Below are 14,286 nucleotides of genomic sequence, written 5' to 3' on the forward strand. Positions count from 1 at the left end.
TTCATAACCGTGCTAGGCCAGAAGGAAGCATCTCCAAGGGCCATGAAAATGAGGAGGTCATTGAGTTTTGTATGGACTTTATTCCTGACCTTAAGCCGATTGGTGTTCCTGAATTGCGGCATAAGGGCAGACTGGATAGAAAAGGCACGCTAGGAGGGGAACAAATAATATGTATGGACGGACATTCTCTCACTGAAGCACACTACACAGTTCTACAGAATTCTGCCTTGGTGGATCCGTATATGGATGAACATAAGAATTTGCTACACTCCAAACACCCGAAGTGGTCTGATGACTGGATTACACGTGCACAAACCAGGAGTTTCGTCAGCTGGTTGCAGACACGTACCATGCATGACACCTCTATTGAAGATGACCTGTACTTGTTGTCCCAGTTACCATCTTCGAATATAATGACTTTCAAAGGGTACGAGATAAATGGTAATACATTTTACACGATCGCCCAAGATAAGAAGAGCACCAACCAAAACAGTGGTGTCCGCTTTGATGCAGAAACCAAGACAGGAAAGGAAACATATTATGGTTATATACATGACATATGGGAACTTGACTATCGACGTGGTTTGAAGGTCCCTTTGTTTCGGTGTAAATGGGTCAATATGACACGAGGCGGGGTAACGGAAGACCCGCAGTACGGAATGACAATAGTGGATCTCAACAATCTTGCGTATGCAGACGAATCATTCGTCCTAGCCAATGATGTGGCACAGGTTTTCTATGTGAAGGACATGTCTACCAAGCCAAGAAAAAGAAAAGATAAGGAAGCGAATGCATCGTACGATCAGCCAAAGCGGCACATAGTTCTTTCTAGGAAGAGAAACATCGTGGGAGTGGATGACAAGACAGACATGTCAGAAGATTATGAAAAGTTTGATGAAATTGCTCCATTCACAGTGAATATTGACCCGAGCATCCCGTTAAATGATGAAGATTTTCCATGGTTACAGCGCAAAGGGACACACGCGAAGAAAAAGTTTCACGCCCAAAGATCTGGGATGTGATCGGCTTCACTATCATCACTTTCTTCTGTGTTTCACACCCAGGAGGGAATCTCTGTAATGGTTAGGGTAGTTATGTGTTTTGGCATTTGAAACACGAAGAAATTTTATGTGCAAACAAATTCTTTTATGCCTTTACTGATTTTTAAAGTTAAGTTATTCACAAACTAGTGATTCACACTAATTTCAAATAATTCAAAATTTAAACTATTCAAATTTGAAAAACTACGGGCACTAACAGAAAGTTTGTAATTTTTTGTACCTAAAGCAAAAATATTCACAAAGAAACTCTAAATACACAAAAAAACTACTCAAAAATAAATAAAGCAAAAAAATAAAAAAAGCCCGCCTACTGGGCCAGCGCGGCCTGCATACGACTAGAAACCCAACCTGTTGTTGGGCCAGGATGCAGGCCCGCAAAGGCCCAGTAGGCCCACAGGGCAGCACAGAACATGTAGGCCCAGTAGGCCTGCTTTGGAGAGGAGCTCGAGGGAGCTACCGCACGGGGGTTTATAAACCAGTGCAGACGCCCCTTGGCTAGCGAGGTGGGACTAAACTTGCCGCACAGCACCTTGCCAGCGCACCCCCTTTAGTACCGGTTGGAGCCACCACCCGGTACTAAAGGGTGTGCGGTTCCCGCAGCTTGGCCTGGCCAAAACAGGCCTTTAGTACCGGTTGGTGGCTCCAACCGGTACTAAAGGTCCATCATATATAACTAAACACTTCAAAAATTCCAGTTTCTCATATGCTTCTTCTCCTCTGCCCCGTCGCCCGCCGCCCCCGTCTCCATATCCCTCGTCGCCGCCCCCGTCGCCGCCCCGTCCCCGTCGTCGCCGCCCCGTCGTCCCCGTCCACGTCGTCCCCGTCGTCACCGCCGCGCTGTCCCGGCTTGTCCCGCGTCGTCCCCGTCCCCGTCATCACCGCCCCATCCCCATCGTCGCCGCCCCGTCCCTGTCCCCGTCGTCGCCGCCCCCCGTCGCCTCTCTCCTCGCCGGTGAGCACACACACACACACATACATTTTTTTAGTTTTTTAGTTGTAGAAATAGTTATAAAAATGTTAGAAATTTTTCTTTTTTTAGTTATAGAAATAGTTAGTTATATAGCATTGTTAGAAATGTTATAGAAAAGTTAGAATTGTTAGAATTTTTTCTGTTTTTTAGTTATAGAAATAGTTATAAAAAAGTTAGAAAATTTTCTTTTTTTAGTTATATAAATATTAGAAATGTTATACAAATGTTAGTTATATATATAGAAATGTTATAATTTTTTTTTCTATTCTTTAGTTATAGAAATATTAGAAATGTTATAGAAATGTTAGTTATATAGCATTGTTAGAAATGTTATGGTAATGTTAGTTATATAGAAATGTTAGAAATTTTAGTTATCAAAATCCAATCATTAAAAAATGTTACTTTTTGCGGGCATATAGTTAGTATTTGTTCTCGACGATGCCCGGCCCACATCCTCGCCGTCGACCAGTCCGTGACGATGTCCGGCTGACCCATGTCCGGGACTGGGCTCCGCCGGGCTGGCACTGGGAGGTGCTGCCTGGAGGGGCGCGCCGCTTGATGAGGAACCCGGCCCCGGTCGTTGACCCTGATCTTGTTTGGTGGCGTTCACGTGGGCCAGTTTCGGTGCGGAGGGAGCCGGCCCCGTCGGAGGTGGTACATCGTCGTGTTAGGGAGGAGGACGAGCACGTCCATCACTACATGGTTGCGTTAGAGGGTGGCAGGTTCTCCAATACCTGGCAGTTTCTTCAGGGATCTCACTTCAGATATGATCCTGTGAGGGTTCCTTCTCTTTGGGTGTCCACCGCCCGCGCCGCATGATCCGACGATGTATTCGAGATTATATCTATTATTCGAAATGGTGTATTCGAGATTATATCTATTATTCGAGATGATGTATTCAAGATTATATCTATTATTTGAGACGACGTATTCGAGATTATATTCGATGATGCTTATTATGTACTATGATTGATTCAGTTTTTCCTTATTAATTGATTACATCCATGCATTGTAATTTGAATATATTTCTTTTGGATTAGTTAAACAAAAACTATGGCGGACAATACCGGCAGAGAGGGAGAAGAGGCCCTGTTCAATATCATACGCAATCCTCGCGGGCCAGATGATGATCAGAATGAAGAAGATTATGACGGCTCCGAATATCTAAACAACACCGGGGAGGGTGATATGATATTCGATCGTGACGACCGAATTGATGAAGTCATCAACTATGAACATGACGAAGAAAATGTTGATCTTCAAACAACAAAGACCGGCGAGGTATATATATTTATATAAGCACGCATCTGGTGATCATCACATGTTTTAAATGACTTGAAGATATATTAACGAATCGATCTTTCTTCTTTCAGCCATCCGGATCGAGCAAATCTTCAGGCAACAGGACGAAACGAGGCCCGAACAAAAAGTTGAAGGAGGGCGTAAAGTACAATATCGAGGCAATCAGACCTAATGGCGAACCATTCGCGCCTAAGAAGATTGCGGACAAGTTTGTTCGTCAGTGCAGAGTTCTTGTGAAGGACCAACTCCCGATCTCCCTTCAAGAATGGAGAGAGCCAGCAAAGCCACGTCCAGGAGTTACTTTTGTCGACGACAGACAAAAACATTTGCTTTGGGAAACGCTCATGGAACATTTCACCCTACCAGATCATTTCATAGATGCAGATGTGGAGAAAGTCAAGGACGCTGCTCTTAGGAAGATGGCGGTTGCATTCAAGAACCACAAGATTCGTGAATGGGCCAAGTACGTCAACGGAGGAAGGAAGACTCCAGTATTCGAGGGAACACTAGAGAACCAAAGTGCTCATTGGGACGATTTCGTGAAATTCAAGGATTCGGAATTATCTAAGGAACGGTCGAGAATAAACAAGGCCAATGCCGCAAAAAAGGATAAGTTCCATAAGCTGGGGCCAGGTGGCTATGTGGTGGGAATGCCTAAGTGGGATAAGTCTGAAAAAGAAATGTTGGATGCAGGTGTCACTCCAGAAACATTGAGCTGGCCCCCCAGGTGCAGGACTTGGTTCTATGCGCATGGGGGGGATTTGGACCCGAAGATAGGCAAAGTTTCGAAGAAGGCATGTCTGGACGGAGCCGAAGATAAGCTACTTGTTGCAATAGAAGAGGCTCGATCCGGGTTGTTCGAGCCCAACAGAGAGAATGACGAGCTTACGCGTGCCCTGGGAAATCCTGAACACCCGGGAAGAACACGAGGCATGGGCGCTATTCCGTGGTATGAAGGGTTTTCGCACTGGAACGCTGACTACAGAACCCGTGCGAGAAAGAAGATTGCAGAGGAGAAGAAGAGGAAGGTGGAGGAGGAGCAGATGAAGCTAGACTATGAATGCCTTCAAGGCCTAGAATCAGCGCACGCGGACTTGGCAATCAAATTCCAGCGGCAGCAGGAGCAGATCAACTCACTTAGATAGCAAATGGGGTCTCAGCAGCTAGCGGATGATCCGCCAATGGATAGCACCGTCCCATCCATGCCGAGAAGCAGCATGGGTTCCACCCCGGGCGATGCATTGCTGGATAGCTACCCAGTGGATGACATCATGGAGAACACTAACTGCGAGCTACACTTCAAAATGAAGAACATATCCATGAAGGTGGCGGACGCCCTTGCTTTTACAAATCCCCCCGAGGAAACCTTTCATTGCAACCCGATTCCAGCGGACTATGCTCGTGTCTTGGTTGATGAGGTGGTGGACCAATATTCGGGGCTAGAGCTTGACATTCCTGGAGGTGACGATGAGCACACACTAGGAGAGGCCAACCATCATATCATTCTATGGAGAAAGGATTGCATCATCTTTCGAAGGCCACCGACACCGCGTCATCCGACTCCTCGTCGCAGTCCGCCACCGAGTCAGCAGACTCCCGCTCCTCCAAGTCCACCAACGCGTCAGGCCACTCCTCCTCCAAGTCCGGCACAGCTTCTGGCCACTCCTCCTCCAAGTCCGGCAAAGCGTCAGGACACTCCTCCTCCAAGTCCGGCACAGCTTCAGGCCACTCCTCCTCCTCCAACTCAGCCACGTCAGCCGTCTTCACCGCCTCAGTAATCACGGAAGAGAGCCGCCTCAGCTATGGTGCGTAGCGGTACAAGTCGAGGTAGTACTGCAGGTACAGGCGGAGGCAAGCGATTTCAATATGGTCCAAGCCTCGTGCCTCTTCAGCAGAGGCCTTACGACAAGTCCGAGGAGGAAAACGTAGCCATATCAAAGGCCGAGGTGGAAGCCCATTTTGCACCGAAACCACCACCGCCGCCAAGGGAGAAAGTGCCTGTGGAAAAGATTGGCCACTTCATTCGTATGGCTAGACCACCAGCTCCCAAGCCTGTTGACACAGACTATGAGCGCCACCTCAGGAAGTTAAATCGAGCACGTTTACAGAAAGAGGCGAGCTCGAGCTCGAGCAAATCAGCTGGCAAAAGGAGCAGTAAAACCGTTCCCCATCTGGGAGAATAGGCGGCGCAATCAATCCCCCCACTTGTTGTGCCAACAACACATGAGAGTAGGCGCGCCCAATATTATTGTGGGCAAACCGTTAATGTTCCTGGGATGGGCGATGTGGTAATAACCGAGGAGCATATTGCGCAGGCTGAATCGATCGGGATCACTGTTGGACAACTCCTTGATATCGAGCCCATGTCTCCGACTAGAGAGGAGGAAATAAAACGGAAATATGCCCGGGGCCAACCTTTGGTCGAGCCAGAGGAGGTCAATAAGCTCCCAACGAGAATGTATGAATTGCATCAATGGTACATGGACATTACCAAGATTTCCAATCGAGAGTCCCTCATGGTGAATGTCAACGAGGAGCATTACTATCATAAGAAAGTTGTGACCGTTGAGTATTCAAAACTATTTCAGCTATACAATAAAGACGCACTCGATAAATCTATCGTCAGTTGCTATTGTCTGTAAGTGATTTCTTTCTGTAATTTAAGTCTCAAGCTAGCTGTAGTGATCATTTTGATCAATCATTACCTGTAATTATCCTCACTATATTCTTTTCTGTGGTATTATGCAGGATGAAGATTTATGAAATGAAAAAAGGTGGACGCTATAGCATTGGGTTCGTTGACCCAAATACCATTAACGAATACACATGAAAAATAGATCCATATCACGAAAAATGTGTAGAGGAAAGCATGCTGCAGTTCTTCAAGAAACTCAAATACAATGAAGATATACTACTTCCTTACAACTTCCAGTGAGTCACACTGTCTTGTACTACAAATTCTGTTTTTCCTTACTAGTTATAGCTACATGTTTTTGCTTGCATATGCCCGCTTAATTAAGACATGCAAACATGTGTGCATGTAGATTTCACTGGATCTTGTTAATCATTAAAGTTGATGAAGGAACAGTTGAAGTACTAGACTCGCTACTTAAGAAAGCAAGTGACTACACCATCGTGAAGGGGATAGTCAACAGGTAATTTCAATCATTATTAACTATATCTCGGCCTATTTAATTAGTTTGTCATTTCCTGATAACAACTATTTAATAACCCATTTATTCATTTTCTTTGTCGGCGGGCAGGGCTTGGGCAAAGTTCATCAGGGTCACTCCAGGCCCATGGAAACAAAGTCTGAAATGGTATCGACCCAAGGTAAGTAATTAAGTAGTACTAGCTAGCTGCCATCTCTTTAATTATCATGCTTGATTAATTATTATCTGATCAAATTCCATTCTCGTAAAGGCCCTGAAGCAGGCGCCGGGGAATGATCTATGTGCATACTACGTTTGCGAGAACATTCACATGATGGCGTCCGAAATGAGCAAATCTCAAAGACAGGAGTGGGTACGATATCGATTGTCAGAACACTATTCACAATTTTTACACCATTATCGATATCTAGTCACACAACTAATACACATGCATATTGATCTCATTCTTAACAATTCAAAGAGGTCCGGGACAAGCTCCTAGCACATGACCGCATAGAAGCAATTCAAGAGGAAATAGCGGGATTTTTGCTCGACCAGGTCATAGATCCCAAAGAAGAATACTATTACCCGCTACCGCCCTCATGAACCACTTTCAATTGTTATCGTGCTCCGAAGGCACCAATTAGCTAGGCTAATGCCACTGGCTCCGGAGGCACCAATTAAGAGAAATTGTATATATATATATATACATGTGTGTATATATGTGTGAATTAATTAATGGTGGTTGTGAGACATTCGATTATATATATATATATCATGATCGGTTCTACTAGAAATTCTATTTATATATATGCATAACGTGTACAATATGTAGTATCATAAAATACCAGCAAACGAAAAATAATTAAATGGAAAACACAAAATTAAATGAAAAAGAAATCATAAACCCAACCCCCCCCCAACATTTTAATACCGGTTGGTGACACCAACCGGTACTAAAGGGCTCCCTGCCCCCGAAGCTGGCTCGTGCCACGTGGTTGTCATTTAGCACCGGTTCGTGCTGAACCGGTACTAAAGGGGGGGCTTTAGTGCCTACATTTTAGCGCCGGTTATCAAACCGGCACTAAAAGGCCTTACGAACCGGTGCTATTGCCCGGTTCTGCACTAGTGAGGAAAGGAGAGCGAGGGAAAGAGGGGGCAGCCCTCGGCCCGATCATCCAGTTCTACGGCCTTTTTTTTAAGTCGAGTCGTAAGGAAAGATCGATAGGATTTGGTCCATTTGGTGTCCTTCCAGACGGAGAAGCGAGAACCCTTTCTGCTTTGACCGCTTGCCCTCCTGGCACATATGTGGAAAAGGTCTCAGTTGCGGAATCAAATATGAATGAAGTTAGACCACCGGCCTGGGCCGGGCCCGGGTCTAGGTTTTTTGTCTCGGGCTTGGCTAGGCCCGGCCCGATGCCCGGCCCGGCCCGAGGTTTGGCCAGGTATATGCCCGAGTGATGGTCACGCAAGTACGAAAGTCTGGTGATTAGGCCCACAATTAATCCATCACTTAAAGTCACACGGTGGTGCACCAACCGGGCCCGTAGACATGGCCCACAAGTATCATGAATCAGGAGCAGCAGGATTTCTCTAATCAAAATAAAAATGGAAATTTCGCTCAAAGCGAAAACCAAAACCAATCAATCGATTGGTCCGGGAAGGGAAGGAAAAGGGGAAAGGCGAGGGAAGTAGAGAAGAGAAAGCAAACCCGTCCCCTCCACCCCGACGGAGGCCATCCGGTTCGCCGCCGGCCCGCTCCTCCTCCTCCTCGCCGGCGTTCGCAAGGTACGCCCCCCACTCCCGATCCCCCCAGCTACGCCCCGCGCGAATCCGCGCGATTGCTATTTCGCGCGGTCAAATTCGGCGGCAGATCCATCTGCGCCCGAAATCAGAATGTTTTCTCCGAGTGACGAGCGCAATCTGCTCCCCCGAATTTCAGAGGTCCCATGGAGGAGGACGGCCCTAGCCGGAGCGGCCTGCCGCCGGTCGGGGAGTGCGAATGGAGGGAGGAGCTGAGGCAGCAGCAGTCCCAGGTCGAGGCGCTGCGCGACCGGCTCGTGGAGGTCAAGGTCGGGATGCGGCGCTCCGAGGACGATTCCGGCCGGGAGCTCGAGCACCTGTGCCGCAGGGTCAAGACCATCGCCACCCTGCTGGCCTACCTCAAATCCAAGGCCAGGATCATGGCGATACCGCACCTCGCGCACACGTCCTGCGGGATCAGGAACCAGGACGGCGTGGGGTTCGTCGACAGGCATGGGGTGCCCCTGGCCGATTGGTCCAAGGCCACTGACTCCGCTTCCTGTGGGGGAGGTTCGGATGACAGGACGGCGGCAGAGGGTAGCGGCGTTCAGAAAAATGGCGATGCCGTTGAGGGGGATGGAGATGTCGATGATATTCTCAAGTCCATCCGCGTGGTGACCGATGTCATGGAGTCTCTTGTCAAGAGAGTGATTGTGGCCGAGTCCGAAACTGCGAATGAGAAAGAAAAGGTGAGGATTGGGTTGGAAGAGATCAGGAGGAAGACCATTCAGGTCGAGTCCATGTCGGTCAAAGTCGAGGAGATGGAGAAGTTTGCGGTGGGTACGAATGGTATGCTGAACGAGATGAGGCAGCGGGTTGAAGATATGGTGCTGGAGACTACACGGCAGAGGCAGCGCGCCGCTGAAAATGAGCAGGAGCTTAGTCGTGTGAAGAACGACTTTGAGTCGCTCAGGACTTATGTCAGCACACTTGTTAGTGTCAGAGAAACTCTTCTTTCATCGGAGAAGCAATTCGAGACAATGGAAAAGCTTTTTGACAGGTACTTCCGCAAGTCTCGTGTTGTTTCTAGTAATTATATTCTGTCTAAATGTATAACCATGTGTTAATTTCCCTGGCAAAACTTGTATAGCTTGGTACAGAAAACTTAAAAAAAATGGCGGAGGAAGGAAGAGTAGAAATAGTTAATTTCAACCTCCTGATTTTGAACAAAGCAGCAGCATGAACCAATTATTTCATAAATTCTGGCATGACCGTGTTTTGATATGCTTCTACCACCACCACCAACAACAACAACAACAAACGCTTTCAGTCCCAAACAAGTTGGGGTAGGCTAGGGTTGAAACCCATAAGATCTTTAAACAAAAGTGTGGTGGTTGGACTCGAACCCAGTACCTCCCATTACTTTCATCTCCCTCCTTCCAATGGAGTATGCAATGATTTCTTTGATAGGCATTTACCGTTGCATAATTTTACTTTGTTGCCAGTGGCGGAGCCAGAACTTTTGTGAAGCCTGGGCAAGCTTGAGCCTAAGTGTCTAATCTGGAAATTAAAATCGAGTGTTCGGATACACAACATATAACATAGCCCCAAACATAGTAGTCATGCAATTTTAGTTTTAAAGTGAACTAATATATGATATATCAATATCCAGTTTTGTAGACCAAAATAAAGTTGAGACTTGACAACATAAGTCATAGAACCGCGCATCCATAGAACCAAACTTGCCATGTTGCCAGTAAAAGTATAGCTATCCAAACATCCTAGAAGACACTACAAGATTAAAAAAAGGGATTCTAATTCACATAAATTAAGTGCTGTGATTTGTGAACATATTCAAATTAGAGAGCTTGCATGAATAGAGATAGTCAGATAGAACATACCACTAGTGTGCTGTAGAAAATCACAGAGCATGCAAGTGCCGTCATGGCGAACAGGGCTGTGACTGCTCGTGTTCCTGTCGAGTAGTTGTTTTGGAAGAAGGGAAGTTAGCAGCTCATGACTGCAACATTACGCTTGGTCAGGGGACTGCGCTTGGTAGGCCTAGTTAATTAACCAATTAGTCAAATATTAGTCGATGCTTGGTAGGAGCCCATTGTTTATCACATATGTACATTGACTGCTGCCCGTGTAAACCATGTCACGCAGTAGAATTTGCCCCATTGTTTATCACGTATGTACGCTGTCCTGTGGCCAGCGAGCCCGGGCGCTGGCTCCGGCCCTGTTTTATGCATTATTGAATGTGAAGCCATGGTAGACTTGTAGTTACCATGATTACCATCTTAACAATATATTCAATCAGCTATGCATTGAACTAGTTTGTAACATGGTCAGCATTATAAACTCATTGGCACATCTTAACAAAATATTCAATCAGCTATGCATTGAACTTGTAACATGGTCAGCATTATGGACTCATTGGCATATCTTAACAATATATTCAATCAGCTATGCATTGAACTAGTTTATAAGCCAAAAAGACGCGTATCTTCGAGATGCAAAACAAAATTAGTCTTTGTGCAGGTATGCTAATGCTGTTTTAGTACTATATGTTTGATCTTCTGTTAGCAATTCCATTTTTTTTATCAAAAGGGGTTCCCCTCTGCCCCATTTTTATTAAAACAAGGCATTAGCAATTCCATCTTTGCAACTAAATGGGTCCTACCTTTTCTTTGAACCTCAGGCCACACAACATATCTGTTTTGTTATAAATTAGCACTTAAAATGCTATGCCTAGACTTCTCTGTGTATCACATATTGTCATCAGTTTGATCACCCACTTCATCGTATATGAGGGGATTTGGTGAGACTGAGAAGTCTGCTGATATCTTCTTACAATTATGTTAACTATACATCATGCAACCATTGGTTGACACAGTTACTACTCTTCTATCACACCTTGACATCTGATAGAGAGTTGCCATCTAATTTGTTAAGTTGGTTCCGTATACTGCTCTCCTGAATGCAGCAGTTCTGTGCCTCAATCGTGTCCCAAATGTTTATTGATATTTAGTGGTCAAGAAGATGCAGATAGACTTGGGTAAGCCTGAAAATCTGGTTTTCTGCCGGTCCGCATTTGGTCCAAAATTGCAGTTCTTGCTCTTTTCTGACCTTCTAGATGTTTCGATTAAGAATTGACATTTTGGATCATTGATCTTTCTACCGCTTGCATGACATTGGCTAAATCGTATGCATTGTCCATTGCCTTCTTCCTACTTTCTTCTTCTGCTCTCTGGTTGATACTAGTCAGCATATCCTAGTCATGGAATTTTACACTGAGGTCTCCTGGTGAACAGGTTGGTCATTTAGCTTGACAAGAGACCAACCTTAGATCTTTTGCTATGCAGACAAGCAGTGCAATTGAGGGCGAGTAGTTGCTTTTGCTTGTTAGGTTCTAGGCTTCGTTCCCTTCAATACAGGTCCGCTCTGTAAATATTAACCACTCTCTGTTTACTGAATAGGCAGTTCTCCTGCCCCCTTTGCTTCAGAAAAGGAAAAATCTGTTCTAAAAAAAAGGATCTTATCCTTCCCCGCCTCCCTTCCACAGAAAATAAGTCCCTGACTGGTGCGTAGGAATGATCAAATTTGTAGATATAACAGAGATAATGCACTCGCATTGCTGACAGTTCCTTTCCTTGTACAGCAAGTAATGTAGGCTTAAAAATCAGGCCACTCTAGCATGTACTGTTAAGTAAGCATTGAGTCGGTTATCTATAACCAATACTGTACTGAGCCTCGTATGCTTGTGAACAGGCTAGTCGCAAGGACCAACCAGCTCGAGACCGAGAAAGCACAGAAAGAAGCCGAAGTCCAGAAGGTGATGGAGGAAAATGTGAGGCTACGTGCCATGGTCGACAAGAAGGATGCACAGCTCCAGGCGATGAGTGAGCAGTGCAAGTTCATGGCTCTGAACCGTCCAAACTAGCGGAAGACAGATACACCAGATAAGAAACCTGCTCTTGTCCAACTGATGTCACTTACAGTTACATTGCCGCGGCAGTGAAAAGAAAAAGAAGTTATATCCCTGGGGGTCCCGAATAACCGACGATGATGCCATGTTCCTGGGTCCGTGATTCGTGGTGCAAACCCAATCGTGAATTGTTGTTACCTTAGATGTGGTGTGTCGAAATTGCAGCCATGACAGACATTTGTTGTATCTTGATTGTGTGTGTAAAGGCTGGGCGCATTTGCCTGGTTTTCGTGAATCATAGAGATGTATAACTGCAGTTCCATTCATCCTTATGCCTGAACCATATAGTTCAGCCGCTGTTTTAACTGTGGTGCTGTTAAAAATAACTGAAATGTTCCCGTGAAAAAATAGCTGAAATATTTTCCTTATAGATAGACTGGTTATATTCGCATCAACTCTCTTTAAGCCCTGCTTTGCATAGCTGTGGGTCCACTACTTGGATCATAGTTAAGCAGATGGTCTCCTTGCATGCTTCTTAACTCGCCCTTAGAATCGGAGCTGCAATGTCGTCAATGTGGGTGGTTGATTGCTTGGCTTGGATCTTCATGCGGCATTTCGCGGCCTTTGAGTTCTGTCGGTGGTCATTTACGGTGAAGTCAGAGTCGCTTGCTCAATGGCAGTGTTGTTGGTTGTCATTTTGTGATGAAGTCAGAGTCACTTGCTCAATGGCGGTGAAATCGAGTGAAATCGAGTCGCTTGCTCACGGAGAAGCGATGACGATGAGGACAACATTTTCTTTGCAGCATTCCTTTGCGCCTTAAGATTGATCTGTGTAGACATTTGTTTGCTACACAGCAACACTGCTACTCCTTTGCGCCTTAAGATTGATCTGTGTAGACAATAGCTCATGTGTCTCTAAACTTCATGACTAGAACGCCGGACCACCCCGCGGCACGGAACGCTGCCGCCGCTGCGAGGCCACCGCCGTTGCAGCTGCCGTAGGCCATCGCCGCCGCCGCACTGTTGAACGTGATATATTTGTATTGCTATTCCTATCTCCTCTAGTGATGTGACCCATGTGTTGCCAGTACTGATCTTGTTAATAAGGCAGGAAGACAGGAGAAGTATATTGTGCCTGCACTGCGTCAACAAGTTAAAATGACGAGATTGTCAGATTGTACAATATCGGCACAGCAACAAGAAAATAATATTTACAAAAGAAGCAACAAAATGTCTGTGTTTCATGACATGGTTGCAGGGAGAAGAGGACACGGAGGTTGGACAGCACGAAGCGCGCAGTGCATGACCCAGTTCAAGAATGATTTTTGCTCAAGTCGTTCACACAGTCATCGACACGTAACATGCAGAAAGGATCACCTGGCCTCGGTCCGTACGTTAGCTGGGTCCAAAAGCCTGGGCAAAATTGATAAATTTGACCTATGAACGAAATCAAATCACAAAATGAACTGTCCGTGAAACTATTTCACGCGGCTGACTTTTTGTGTGACGCCCGACAGGAAGGCGTCACACTACACTGTGCAACGCCTCGCAGATAGGCGCTACACGCCTGGCCAGCGTGGCATCCATGTGATCTGAAAATTACTAAGTCAGTGTGCAGCGCCTGAGAGCTAGGCGCCACACTATACAGTGTAGCGCCTAGCTTCTAGGCGTTGCACTAGTGGTTGCTTCATTTTGTAGTGCAACCACTAGTGCAGCGCCTAAGAGCTAGGCCCACACTATACAGTGCAGCGCCTAGCTCGTAGGCTCTGCACAATGACTTAGCAATTTTTAGACAGTTTGGGGTGCAACGTTGGCCAGGCGTGTAGCGCTTATCTGTGAGGCGTTGCACAATATAGTATAACGCCTTCGTGTCGGGCGTCACACAAAAAGGTCAACCGCGTGAAATAGTTTTACGAGCAGTTCATTCTGTGATTTGATTTCGTTCACAGGTCAAATTTATCAAATTTGCCAAAAACCTGTATGCTAATTTCTACCGAGAGAAAGCTACATGCATGTAACGTGTGCGTCCAAGCATGTACACGTTTTTCTTAGGAAAGGTTAATTGGCCTGAGTGCCTAATTGGCCGGTTGTAATTAAACAACAGTTAGTTCGGTTAGGATTTTTAGGAGG

General features: G+C 45.9%; 1 protein-coding gene across 1 annotated transcript; it reads left to right on the forward strand.

The window, feature by feature from the left end:
- The first annotated feature begins 8,113 nt into the window (after window positions 1-8,113).
- On the forward strand, window positions 8,114-12,586 carry LOC119334552. The gene is made up of 3 exons (XM_037607099.1): window positions 8,114-8,273; window positions 8,428-9,288; window positions 12,000-12,586. The coding sequence occupies exons 2-3, from the start codon at window positions 8,435-8,437 to the stop codon at window positions 12,169-12,171; spliced, it is 1,026 nt and encodes a 341-aa protein (XP_037462996.1). The 5' UTR covers window positions 8,114-8,273; window positions 8,428-8,434; the 3' UTR covers window positions 12,172-12,586.
- The last annotated feature ends 1,700 nt before the right edge of the window (window positions 12,587-14,286 follow it).

The sequence above is a fragment of the Triticum dicoccoides genome, chromosome 7A (assembly GCF_002162155.2).
Source record: "Triticum dicoccoides isolate Atlit2015 ecotype Zavitan chromosome 7A, WEW_v2.0, whole genome shotgun sequence".
In the NCBI taxonomy this organism is placed as follows: Eukaryota; Viridiplantae; Streptophyta; class Magnoliopsida; order Poales; family Poaceae; genus Triticum; species Triticum dicoccoides.